We start from the raw sequence: 12506 nt of genomic DNA, 5'->3' as shown, positions 1-12506 counted from the left end.
CAGAGCAGACCAACCTGTGAAGCCACTGACCAATCAACACCCAGAGCAACACAACCTGTGGAGCCGCCGGCCAATCAGCAGCCAGAGAACACAACCTGTGGAGCTGCTGGCCAATCAGCATCCAGAGTCACACAACCTGTGCAGCCGCCGACCAATCAGCACCCAGGGCACCTGCCCTTAAAGACAACTGCTGGCCAATCACTTGCACAAAGTAACTCACCCTTGGGACCTGCCAACCAATCAGCACCCAGAGCACCTGCCCCCGCAGGCAGCTGACAGCCAATCAGCAGGCAGAACGGGGCACACGCGGCCGGCACCGCCTGTCACAGCCCCGGGCCCGCGGTTGGGCAACGGCGTCGCCACCCCGGGCGGCCACCGCGCCCCGGGCCCCCAAGCCCCGTCCCAGCCTGGGGTCACCCACGGCCCCGAGCACCCCGATAGGGTGCCTTGGGGTCACCCATGTTCCTGAGCACCCCAATACGGAGCCTTGGGGTGACCCATGGCCCCAAGCACCCCATGAAGAACCTTGGGGTCACCCATGTCCCTGAGCACCCCAATACGGAGCCTTGGGGGGACCCACGGCCCCGAGCACCCCATGAAGAACCTTGGGGTCACCCATGTCCCTGAGCACCCCAATACAGCACCTTGGGGGGACCCAAATCCCTGAGCACCCCATGAAGAACCTTGGGGTGACCCAAATCCCTGAGCACCCCAATGCAGCACCTTGGGGTCACCCATGTCCCTGAGCACCCCATGAAGAACCTTGGGGTGACCCATGTCTCTGAGCACCCCAACGCAGCCCCTTGGGGTGACCCATGTCCCTGAGCACCCCAATACGGAGCCTTGGGGGGATCCAAATCCCTGAGCACCCCATGAAGAACCTTGGGGTGACCCACATCCCTGTGCACCCCAATAGGGCACCTTGGGGTGACCCATGTCCCTGAGCACCCCAATACAGTGCCTTGGGGTCACCCATGTCCCCAAGCACCCCATGAAGAACCTTGGGGTGACCCACATCCCTGAGCACCCCAATACAGCCCCTTGGGGTGACCCATGTCCCCAAGCACCCCATGAAGAACCTTGGGGTGACCCACATGCCTGAGCACCTCAATACAGCCCCTTGGGGTCACCCATGTCCCTGAGCACCCCAATACGGCACCTTGGGGTGACCCACGGCCCCAAGCACCCCATGAAGAACCTTGGGGTCACCCATGTCCCTGAGCACCCCAATACAGCACCTTGGGGTGACCCAAATCCCTGAGCACCCCATGAAGAACCTTGGGGTGACCCAAATCCCTGAGCACCCCAATGCAGCACCTTGGGGTCACCCATGTCCCCAAGCACCCCATGAAAAACCTTGGGGTGACCCACATCCCTGAGCACCCCAATACAGCCCCTTGGGGTCACCCATGTCCCTGAGCACCCCATGAAGAACCTTGGGGTGACCCATGTCTCTGAGCACCCCAAAGCAGCCCCTTGGGGTGACCCATGTCCCTGAGCACCCCATGAAGAACCTTGGGGTGACCCACGTCCCCGAGCACCCCAATACGGCACCTTGGGGTCACCCATGTCCCTGCACACCCCAATAGGGCACCCTGGGGTGACCCATGTCCCTGAGCACCCCAATACAGTGCCTTGGGGTCACCCATGTCCCCAAGCACCCCATGAAGAACCTTGGGGTGACCCAAATCCCTGAGCACCCCAATGCAGCACCTTGGGGTCACCCATGTCCCTGAGCACCCCATGAAGAACCTTGGGGTGACCCATGTCCCTGCACACCCCAGTAGGGCACCCTGGGGTGACCCAAATCCCTGAGCACCCCAATGCAGCACCTTGGGGTCACCCATGTCCCCGAGCACCCCATGAAGAACCTTGGGGTGACCCACATGCCTGAGCACCCCAATATGGCGCCTTGGGGTGACCCACGTCCCTGCGCACCCCACGCAGCACCTTGGGGTCACCCACATCCCCGAGCCCCCCAGCGCAGCACCCTAGGGTGTCCCCAGCCCAGGCAGGGACCGTCCCCCCTTGGGGACACCCCGCTCCCTGCAGGGACCTGCCCCCCCCCATCCCCAACCCCCGGGGACACGGGGGGGGCCCAATCGCTCCCCCAGGCCCCCACAGCCCCGCTGCAACGCGGGGCCCCCCGAGGGGACCTCCGGCCAGCATCCCCCAAAACCCACCCCGGCCACCCCGTTCCCCCTCAGCACCCCCAAGTCCCCCCGAGCCGTCGCCGTCCCCGTGTCACCCATTTCCCCCCAAAACCCGCCCCCCATTTACTGCGGGTGCTGCTTGACCGCAAGCACCAGCATCCGGTGGGGCGACTTGGGGGTGTCCCCATGTCCCCCTCCCCAGACCCCCCGTTACCTGGCCGGTGGGGTGACCGTCGCCATCCATGACCCTGGTGCACGGCGAGCCGCGCCGGCGCAGCCGGGACAGGACGGGACGGGGGGGGACGTTGTTGTTATTTTACGTCCCCCCCCCTTTCTCACCGCCGCCGCGCTTCGCTCTTGTGCAAAGCGACCAAAAAAAAAAAAAAAACCACCCAAAAACCAGAGCGTCAGGAAATGCCAAGTCACCCGCCGCCCCAACGGCGTTTCCTCTCACCGCGCCCGGCCGCCCGGCAGCGTTTCGGGGTGCCGGGGTGCTGTCGGTCGCCCCCAGCCCCGCGCGCCCACCCAGCAGCTCTGGGATGCGCCAGGGATGCGGTCAAGGTGATGGCGGTGGCCGTGGGGCAAGGTGGGATGACGGGCATCACCGCCGGCGCCGGCACACGGCACAGCACGGACACGAAGCTCCGGCTCGGTTGGTTTCAAACACCCCGGATAACCGGATCGCGCTGAAAACATGAGCCAAATCTTGCCGTCACCCCCGCCGCCATCGGTGCGACCGAAGCCGGGGTGCGTTGAGTTTGTCGGTTCTCACCGTCCCTCCTCCCCACCCAACGTTCCTCCTTGCACCCACCCGGTGCTGGCGGCCCATCCCGGCGTGGCACTCACCGGGCCGGTGCCGGTGGCCGCCCCCGCCGGTGCCCGTCCCAGCCGGTTGCCAGCTGGCAGAGCCTGTTGGGTGGCTTCTGGGCTCAGCCGGCGCGGTGCTGCCTGGGAACATTGTGCCGGCACCTCCATCCCTCGCCGGCGCTGCCGAGAGCTCCGGACCCCCCCCAAAAGCGATGGTGGCAAAGCCACCAGGTTGTCACCTCCCTGCCGTTGAGTCCCACGGCGTGACACCGAGGGTCCCGGCAGTGGGACCCCACCGGGGTCCCTGTCCCCCCCCCCAGCTGGTGTGGGACAACATGGCCGGCACCATGCCTGCCATGGCACGGCCACCCCACGGGACACCCCTGGGGACATCCCTGTCCCCTGCCAGCGCTGGCGGTGCGGTGACATGAGCTCGGCCCTATTTTAAAGCCACGAGAGATAACGCATCCGCTCCCGGCACGCAGCCCTCACCAGATCTCACCATGCGGGGAGGGGGACGATGATGGGGGACACTGCCATCGAGGTGACACTCAGACCGGTGGCATCACCCGCTGCCCTGGGTTCAAGCCTCAAAATAAGCCCGGTAGCGGGACGGCAGAGGGTTAACGCAGGCCAGGGACGCGTCCCGGCAGCCGTGTCCCCACCGGCGACGGCACCGAGGCGAAGGCCAGCGCGGTTTTACAGCGTGACCCAGCTAGGGAGGTGACACCGAGGCCCTGCCTCGGCCCTGGTGTCTCTCAGAGGTGGCATGGCCACCCCACCGGCGTGGCACGGCGAGCAGGCACACCCCGCCGGCGTGGCACGCTCACTGTGCAAGGCCGCGCACCCGGACAGCGTGGCACGTGTCACCGGGAGCACGCAGCCCGGTGCCGCAGCACGTGTCCCCAAGGGCGCACGCGCACACCGATGGCGTGGGACGCGTCCCCGTGCGAGTGTGCGCACCCCGACGGCGACGCGTGCACCCCTGTGCAAGCTTGCACGCCCCGACGGCGTGGCACGCGTCCCCGTACGACCACGCGCACCGTGACGGCGTGGCGCGTTACGACCACGCGCATCCCAACGGGGTGGCACGCGTCCCCTGGGCGACCGCGCACACAAACCAGCATGGCACGTGTCCCCGTACCGCCACGCACAGCCCGACGGCGCAGCGCCTGTCCCCGTGCGAGTGTGAACGCCCCAACGGCGCGGCACGCGTCCCCGTATGACCACGCACACCTGGCGGCATGGCACGTGTCCTTTGCACGAGCTCGCACACCTTGACGGCATGGCACGTGTCCCCTGTATGATGAGCACGTACACCCCAACGGCGTCACACGTGTCCCCATACAACAGCGTGGCACATGTCCCCATATGACCACAGCCACCTCGATGGCACGGCACGTGTCCCCTGTATGATGAGCACGTACACCCCAACGGTGTGGCATGTGTCCCCATACAACCACGGCCACCTTGATGGCATGGCACGTGTCCCCTGTATGAGCACGTACAGCCCAACAGTGTCACACGTGTCCCCGTACAATGGCGTGGCACATGTCCCCATAGAACCACGGCCACCTCCACGGCACGGCACGTGTCCCCATAGAACCATGGCCACCTCCATGGCATGGCACACGTCCCCATAGAACCACGGCCACCTCCATGGCATGGCACGTGTCCCCATATGACCATGGCCACCTCCACGGCATGGCACATCTCCCCATAGAACCACGGCCACCTCCACGGCACGGCACGTGTCCCCATACGACCACAGACACCTTGGCAGCATGGCACATCTCCCCATAGAACCACGGCCACCTCCACGGCACGGCACGTGTCCCCATAGAACCACGGCCACCTCCATGGCATGGCACACGTCCCCATAGAACCACGGCCACCTCCATGGCATGGCACGTGTCCCCATATGACCATGGCCACCTCCACGGCATGGCACATCTCCCCATACGACCATGGCCACCTCCACGGCACGGCACGTGTCCCCATACGACCACAGACACCTCCATGGCATGGCACATCTCCCCATAGAACCACGGCCACCTCCACGGCACGGCACGTGTCCCCATACGACCATGGCCACCTCCACGGCACGGCACATGTCCCCATAGAACCACGGCCACCTCCACGGCACAGCACGTGTCCCCACACGACCATGGCCACCTCCACGGCACGGCATGTGTCCCCATAGAACCACGGCCACCTCCATGGCACGGCACGTGTCCCCATATGACCATGGCCACCTCCACGGCATGGCACATGTCCCCATAGAACCACGGCCACCTCCACGGCACAGCACGTGTCCCCATACGACCATGGCCACCTCCACGGCACGGCACGTGTCCCCATAGAACCACGGCCACCTCCACGGCACGGCACGTGTCCCCACACGACCACGCACGCCTGACGGCGCAGCGCCTGTCCCTCCGCGAGCGTGAACACCGAAACGGTGCGGCCCACGTCCCCGTACCGCCGTGCCCGCCCGACGGCACGGCACGTGTCCCTTCTCCAAGCCCCCCAGGACCTGTCCCACCAAAGCCGTTTCTCCCCGGCATCCCGCGGCGAGGATTTAGGGTTTCTCCCCACCCCTCTCCATCCCCTCGGTGAGTAACCCCAACCCCAACCGCGGTGCCGGCACCACCGGCTTCCGGCCGGGAATGGTTCCCCATCCTCCGCACGGATGCGGGGCCATCTCCCGGCACCTGCTTCCACAATTTAATGATTTATTTTGGTTTTTTTTTTTTTAATCTCGTGCCGGGGCCAAAATGGGCCCGGGCTCATTTGGGGGTGGCAGCACCCGTCGCCGAGGGGACCCTGAAGATGCTTCAACCCCTTTTCCAGGGACTGAGCAAAAAGTGAGGGGGGGGGGGTGTGTGGGGGCTTTGTTTTGGGGTACAGAAGAGCCGGTGGGTCCCAGGGGACGTCGCGGGGCTGGACGAGGTGACGGACGCACCGGCTGTCCCCAAACCCAGCTGGAACTGGGGTCTCCACCCCTCCCGGCGTTCCCGGCCACGTGCGGGGGACACAGCGGGGTTTTGGGGTAGAAATAACACCCTTCGCCCCAAAAACACAGCTGGTCACCCCGACCCGCAGGAGGTGGGGGTGACATGGCGGGGGGGGGTCTCCTCTCCTCCAGGATCCGGCCTCTGCAAGTGGGGAGAATTCCGGAGAAAAAGTGCCAGGGACTCTCGGGGGGATGGGGGTCCCCGCACGGTGCTGGTTGGGGACCCCCATTCCCCGAGGACCCCCGGCCATGGGATGTGGTGGAGCAGAGGGAAATAGGATGTGGTGGGGGGTGGGTGGTGACAAGGGGGTTGTGGTGACAAAGGGGGGTGGAGGGGCCCCCTAAGCAGGACACCCCCCCCCAGGTCACTCCTGACGCTGCTCTAATGTCACCGCGGCCGCCGGGCGGGGGCGCAGGGACCCGGGGGGTGCAGGGGGACCCCCCCCCCAAAAAAAAAACCCCTCCCGGCTGGGTGTAAGGGGGGGTGTGGACCCCCCCAGCCCGACCCCCCCAGGAGAGGTGGGAAGGGGGGGTCCGGGGGGATGCGATGCCCCCCCAGGGAGGAGAGCATGGGGGGGGTGTCGCGGACTTTGGGGTGCGGTGCCCCCCAAGGGGGTCACACAGGGTGGGGGGTGTCACGGGGTTTGGGGTGCGGTGCCCCCAAGGGGGTGTCGCGGAGCGCAGGTTGCGGCAGTGGGGTGCAAGGGGGATGCGGTGCCCCCAAATGGGGGGTGGGTGGGATGTAGCAGTGGGGTGCTCCCCCCCCACATAGGGACCCTCCCCTCCCCTTTCAGGCTGGAGGTGCAGGCAGGGGGGTGCGGGCAGGGCTCATAGCCCCCCCCGCCCCAAGAGGAGGGGATGCAGGCAGCGGGGCTGATGGGGGGTAAGGGTGCTGCCCCCCCTTTTTCTTTTTTTTTGGGGGGGGTCTCCGGTGCCGCCCTCACCTTGGCGAAGTAGAGCATCCAAAGCTCGTAGAGCCGCTCCCGGGAAGCCATGCCGGGCCGGCACGGCTCGGTACGGCACGGCACGGCGGGCAGCTCCTCCCCCCCCACCGCTGGGCCCTCCCCCAGGTACGGGGGGGGCGGTGACAGCCCCCCCCCCCCCCGCCCCGGTACCGGGTACCTGCTGTTGGGGGGGGGGGTACTCCTCCCACCCCTCTTTTTACCTTCCCCCCCCGGCAGCCCTTTGGGCTGCCGGGGGAAGGTAAAAAGAGGGGTGGGGAAGGTAAAATGCCCCCCCCAATAATTATCTCCCTCCCCCAGTTAAACCAGCTGAGCCATGCGCGCCCTGGGAGGGCGGGGGAATAAGCCTGGCCGGCCAGTAGGAGGAAGATTTGGGGTTATTTTACCTTTTAAATTTTTTTATAGATTTATTTTTAATTTTTTATACCCCCCGCTCCCATTTGACCCCCAGGTTGCGCCCCCCACCCCGCGGTTTTCCCATCGATGCGCTCGGCGCTCGATGGGTTGCACCTGCACCGCGCTCGATGGGTTGGATCTGCTCCGCGCTCGATGGGTTGCACCTGCTCCGCATGCGCGCTGAGGGTTGTACGGAGCGTGCGGAGAAGGAGGAAGATGGCCGCGCCCGGTGGCGGAGTGGAAGCGGAGGAGCCGGCGGCGGGCCCGGCTTTAGGGAGGCTGGAGGAGGAGGCACGGCGGCGGCGGGAGAGGTTGCGGGCCCTGCGGCAACGTACGCTTCAGGTCGGTGGGGGCATGGCGGTGTGGGGGGTTGGGGTGGGCGGTAGAGGGGTATGAGGGGCTGGAGTGGGCCGTGGGGTCTGAGGTGGCCCTGAGGATGTTGGGGGAGACCAGAGAGGGTCTGGAGATGTGGGGGCAGCGTGTCTGAGGTGGGCCTGGGGTTTTGGGGAGAGGGAGAGGAGCTGGGTTGGGCTTGGGGATTTGGGAGGTGGCAGAGAGGGTTTGGCGTGGGCCTGGGGATGTTGAGGTGGGGGGGTCAGAGGGTCTGGGGTGGGTCTGCGGTTATTGGGGATATGGGGGCAGAGAACGTGGAGGAGAAGTTATAGGTGTAGGAGAGATTGGGGAGCGGAGGGGCTGGGGATATTGGGGGCTGTGGATGGGGGGATAGGGTTAGGAGAAGCTGGGGGACAGGAGTGTGGGGTGGGCCTGGGGGTGTAGTGGGGTGGGGGCTGTGGGGTGGGAGGACCAGGAGGAGAAGGGACAGAGGGTAGCGAGGCCCACAGACAGAGAGAGAGGTTGGAGGGGGGTCCTGGGGATAGGGAGGGGTCTGGGGCAGAAGGTAGGGGGTAAAGGGGGAGTTTGGGGGGTCTGGGAGGGACAGGAGGGTCTGAGGGTAGGGAGATGGTGGTAAGAGTGAGGTGGGGGTTCAGGGGTGCTCGGGGAAGGCTGAGGGGTCTGGGGCCACCAGGCTGGTGGGGCTGAGCAGGGAGGGGTGCTGGGCACAGCGAGGGTTTCAGGCTATGGGGCCAGGGGAAGGATGGCTGGTGTTGGGGGACGTGGTGGGGTGAGCGGTAGAGGCATGGATGTGGGGAAGCAATGGTGAGGGGTCTGTGGGGTGGGAGAGAGGAAAAGCAGAGAGGAGTGGAACAGAGGGGGTCCCCCACTGTGGGGAGGGGGATGTGGGGTAAGAGGGATGCAAGAAAAGGCAGGGGTGCAAGTGCTTTGGGATCTGCTTGATGCCCCAGTGACGGTACTGGGTCTCCTTGGTCCTATCTGTGGGGTCCGTGCTGGCTCCGTAAGACCCCGTGGCCTGTCTGGCCTTGGGCTTCCTCTTGTTTTTCTGTTCTGCCTCTGCTGTGCTGTCCCCAGTCTTTGCTGTAAACCCCCCTCGTGTGATTAAGGCTCTTGAGTTTTCCACGTTATCTCCCCACTTTGCTGTGTTAGCATTACGTCTGAAATCCAGGCCGCAACCTGGGTTTGGTAGTGGGGATGAAAACAGAGATTCACCCTGGGGTTAATTAATAACATGTAACATTTCTTGGCACTTTCTGGGCCTTAAACTTCTCTTCCGTAGAGATGTCGAGACCCGATTGCCTTTAGCGCAGGCTTGAGGATACTGAGGAACCGGTTGTGTTGCCTGACCAAAGCCAGGACCAAGCGGGTCCATAAATTGGGATTTTCTTCTCGGATGTGCGCACTGCGGATGGTGCGGCAGGCTCCTAGCTCAGCCTCGGGGGAAGTCACGGTGGTTATTGTAAATTTGTGTTGTACAAGGTGCTGCTGGCAGCAAAATATCCAGGGTTGGTTCATAAGGAATTTGTCTGAAAAGTTTTGTGATGGGTTGAATCCTCACCCAAAAAACTCCAGTTATTTTACCTGGCTGTCCTTGTTGCCTCCACAAATGCTGAGCTCAGGATATTAAAATAGAGATTTTTTTTTTTTTAATTGGGGGTGAAAGAAGGCTGGAGTAAACTTGAGAAACTTGGCGATTAATACCTCGGCAACGCCTACTGAGGAAGGCAGCCGTGCTCCAGCAAGTCTTGGCACGTCCTGGCATTGCTTAATTCTCCTCTTTTGGGCTAGTAAGGTGGGACTAGCTCTGCTCCCCTTCTGCCATGTCATCTTGAATTTGTTGATCCAGGTTAGTACGGTCCAGTAACGTGGGAAGATGTCCTGTCCCTCCACTGAGAGACCTTCTCTTGGGGTTATTAACAAGAGCCATGACGTTGGTGGGCAGGTCAAGCACATTCTGCTGTGTCTCTTGCCTTGAGACGTTCGTTATTATCGGGGAGCTGAGCTTTCTGAAAGGGGAACGTGGGATACAGCCCCATGCCCAGCCTTATCGAGCAGAAAAGCTGTTGAAAAGAAAAGCTTTTTCCAAAAGAAAAATCTTTCCTTTCTTTTCTGTCCTGCCTGGCAAATTTAGATGGAGCGAGACGGAGCGGTTGTGGAGGGTGTAGCACATGGGGTGGTGTTCTCATCTGCTTTATTGCTGTGGTTTTTTTAAATTTTGGGTGAGATTTTCTGACTCGGTCCCTGCGAGGGCTAAAGGTGTTCTTACTTCTTTTCCACGAGTAGTATCTCATGCGCAGTACTGGTGTACTGCGCCTTTGAGGGTAATGCCTAGTAGTCCATGACGGCTCCTGGTAGACCTGTCCTGGTAAGTTTGTCCAAGCCTTTCTAAATCTCTTTTTACTTTTGGCTTTTGCAGTCTCCTGAGACAGAATTCCACTGTTTAATGACAAAAATACCTCCTTTGGCTTTAAACCCATTAAATGAAAGTTGCCTTGGGTGCTCTCTCACATGGCCCTTGTGAGAAACACAAAATAATCATTCCCCGTTCGTGTTTATGATTTTATGGCGTGCTCGGTCTCTCTTCCAGATTCAAGCTGTGGTCAGTGAAGCCTGTCTTTGTATACAAATCTCTCTGAATCGTCTCCGTGGCTTTCCCTGGTACCTTCCTGAGTGCTGGGATGCTCTTTTGCCGAGAGGGGATCTGGGACTGCGTGCCTGGCTCAGGATGTGGGGCACTCCTGGGCTTACAGCACTGGCACATGATTTCCTGCTGTGGTTTTTTTTTCTTCCCTATATTCTCACTTTGGCCACACAAGTCTGTCTTCAATCGTCAAAACTAGACTACTTTTTCCAGTCGTATCAGTCTCAACCGAGACCCTTCCCCAGCAGCAGAGCTCATCGGGAGCCCATTCCCTGTGCACGTGTAGCCAGAATTATTTCCCCACCCCGTGTGCGTGGCTTTACATCAGGCTCTGAATTTCACCTCTTGTCTCATTGCTCGGTTAGACATGATTTTACAACCCTTCTGCCAGCCGCTGTTGGATTTCCTTGTGAGTGATCTCACCTGCAAACGCTGTCATCTAACTAGCCAGGTCTTTCCCAAGTCTTTTGCGGTGCTTGCAACAGCCCAAACCTTGGCAGAAGGTGTGGAGAATAGAGAAGAAGAGGGGACCTGCCAATCCTCGCCTGCTGCTGTGAAAAGCCACTGCTGGGGTTTGCAGGTGCTGCGCTTTCTGCTGTCTTTCCGCACGTTTAGGGAACGGGTACTTAAGATCCGACAAGGAGCCTCCTTCAGTTCAGGACTTCTCCGCAAATTACACCACGCGCTCAATTTTTGCGGGAAGGTGATGCTCATCTTTTCCCAATCGGTGAGGAAACGAGTGAGGTAACACCCAGACACGCAAAAACTCAACGGATGATCTCGTGCCTTCTGCTGTGCTTACCCACCCTGTTGCACTGCCTTTTATTAATCGATAGCGAATGGGGGTTTTTGCTCAATAAAAAGTGTATTTGAGTTCTGGGCGTAATTTACGTTTGAGAAATGCCAGTCACCGCTTGCTTATACAAATATGCTTAAAATAGTATGCAGGCTGATGTTGGATTCCTAACCTCAATGGCCTTGGCATCATGGAGGTCGCAATGTCAAGGATCAGGTACAGTATCAGAGAGGCCATTTCCTTCCTAAATTTGAAGAAAATCATCTTTCAGCAGCAAGCAATCAAACTGTGGACTCTGACTTGTTGGCATACTGAGTATTGCTTCCTGTTCTGGCAAAAAATACAGCTTTGAATTGTGTAACTGTAATCTTAGTTTGCAAGCTTTCCTCTCTTCTTTTTTATCCCCCCTCCTGAGAAAATAAAATCAAAATACCTTGCAGCAGTTGCTTACTAAGCTTACAAGCCCTGAGGGTTGCTGCACAGCCTGCTCTGTCGTGGCTGCTCGCCTTTGAATTGCTGGCGCGTAGCTGAAACACCCGAACCCCAGCTTTTAGTCTGACCCACTCAGGCTTCACTTGGTGCTTCTGAGGAACTGGGGCATCAGGTTATGATTCGAGATCGTTTTTACTTCCTTGGGATAAGTCTGATCCGTGCAGGCTCAGCCAGGATGGTTTTTTTTTTTTTGCTTTGTATGAGCGTTGTTAACCGTTTCTGTGAGTCCTGCAAATTGAAAGATCATCTCTCCCTGTTTTATACCCTGCAAAAATCTCAAACCAAGGAAAGCAAATCTGAAAAAAACCCCAGAGTATCCTGTTATCTAGAAGCCATTGGAGAGTCAAATGAAAAGGTGGTGGGAGCAGCCTCGAAGGTAAGCTTTCTGCTAGAGAACGCAGGAGAGGAAACACACAGGGAAGTACCGTAGTCTTTAACGGGGCTGTGCACATTTTCTGCCAGCTTATGACATTTAAAAAAAAAAATCTTTCTGAAGCTGGTCGCTTATATAACCGACGCTTAGCTCATGTTTTCACTGCCACGTTCAATTAACAGGAAAACCCCACCAAGCTTTTGCAGGGAGCCTTGCGAAAGGTCACACAGTGACGTAGGTCTTTTCAAGTTTAAGGCTGTTGGTTTTTTTTTTTCTTGTTTTGTTTTAAGTAGCAAACGGTTCCAGCTCCCGAGGTCCTGCCGTGGGGGAAAGCGGGGCCAGCCTTCTCCTAAATACACTGTGCCATGTATTGCAGACCTCTCCTGAAGGAAGGCGTTTGTGGGGTTAAGGGCTGAAGAACGGGATTCTTCATATGGCTTTTATTTTTCAAAGGACTGAGTACAGACAGTAAAAGCTGCGTGAGTGTTGAACTGGTCCGTAGCACTCTGCCCGAGG

At 60.2% G+C, this 12506-nt stretch overlaps 2 protein-coding genes across 3 annotated transcripts in view; one reads left to right on the top strand and one right to left on the bottom strand.

Moving 5' to 3' along the window:
• Positions 1 to 7038, bottom strand: part of NBEAL2 (neurobeachin like 2) — a 32639-nt gene extending 25601 nt beyond the window's left edge. For both annotated transcript variants that reach the window (XM_072854892.1, XM_072854893.1), the window contains exon 1: positions 6921 to 7038. In XM_072854892.1, the coding sequence (XP_072710993.1) occupies positions 6921 to 6971 (51 nt within the window). In that variant the 5' untranslated portion in view covers positions 6972 to 7038. The remainder of the gene's footprint in view (positions 1 to 6920) is intronic.
• Positions 7039 to 7506: 468 nt separating this feature from the next.
• Positions 7507 to 12506, top strand: part of CCDC12 (coiled-coil domain containing 12) — a 41871-nt gene continuing 36871 nt past the window's right edge. The window contains exon 1 of the mRNA XM_072854891.1: positions 7507 to 7676. Within this exon, the coding sequence (XP_072710992.1) occupies positions 7551 to 7676 (126 nt within the window). The 5' untranslated portion in view covers positions 7507 to 7550. The remainder of the gene's footprint in view (positions 7677 to 12506) is intronic.

This window comes from Ciconia boyciana, chromosome 2, assembly GCF_034638445.1.
Source record: "Ciconia boyciana chromosome 2, ASM3463844v1, whole genome shotgun sequence".
NCBI lineage: Eukaryota > Metazoa > Chordata > Aves > Ciconiiformes > Ciconiidae > Ciconia > Ciconia boyciana.
This window is presented reverse-complemented; position numbering and strand designations above follow the sequence as displayed.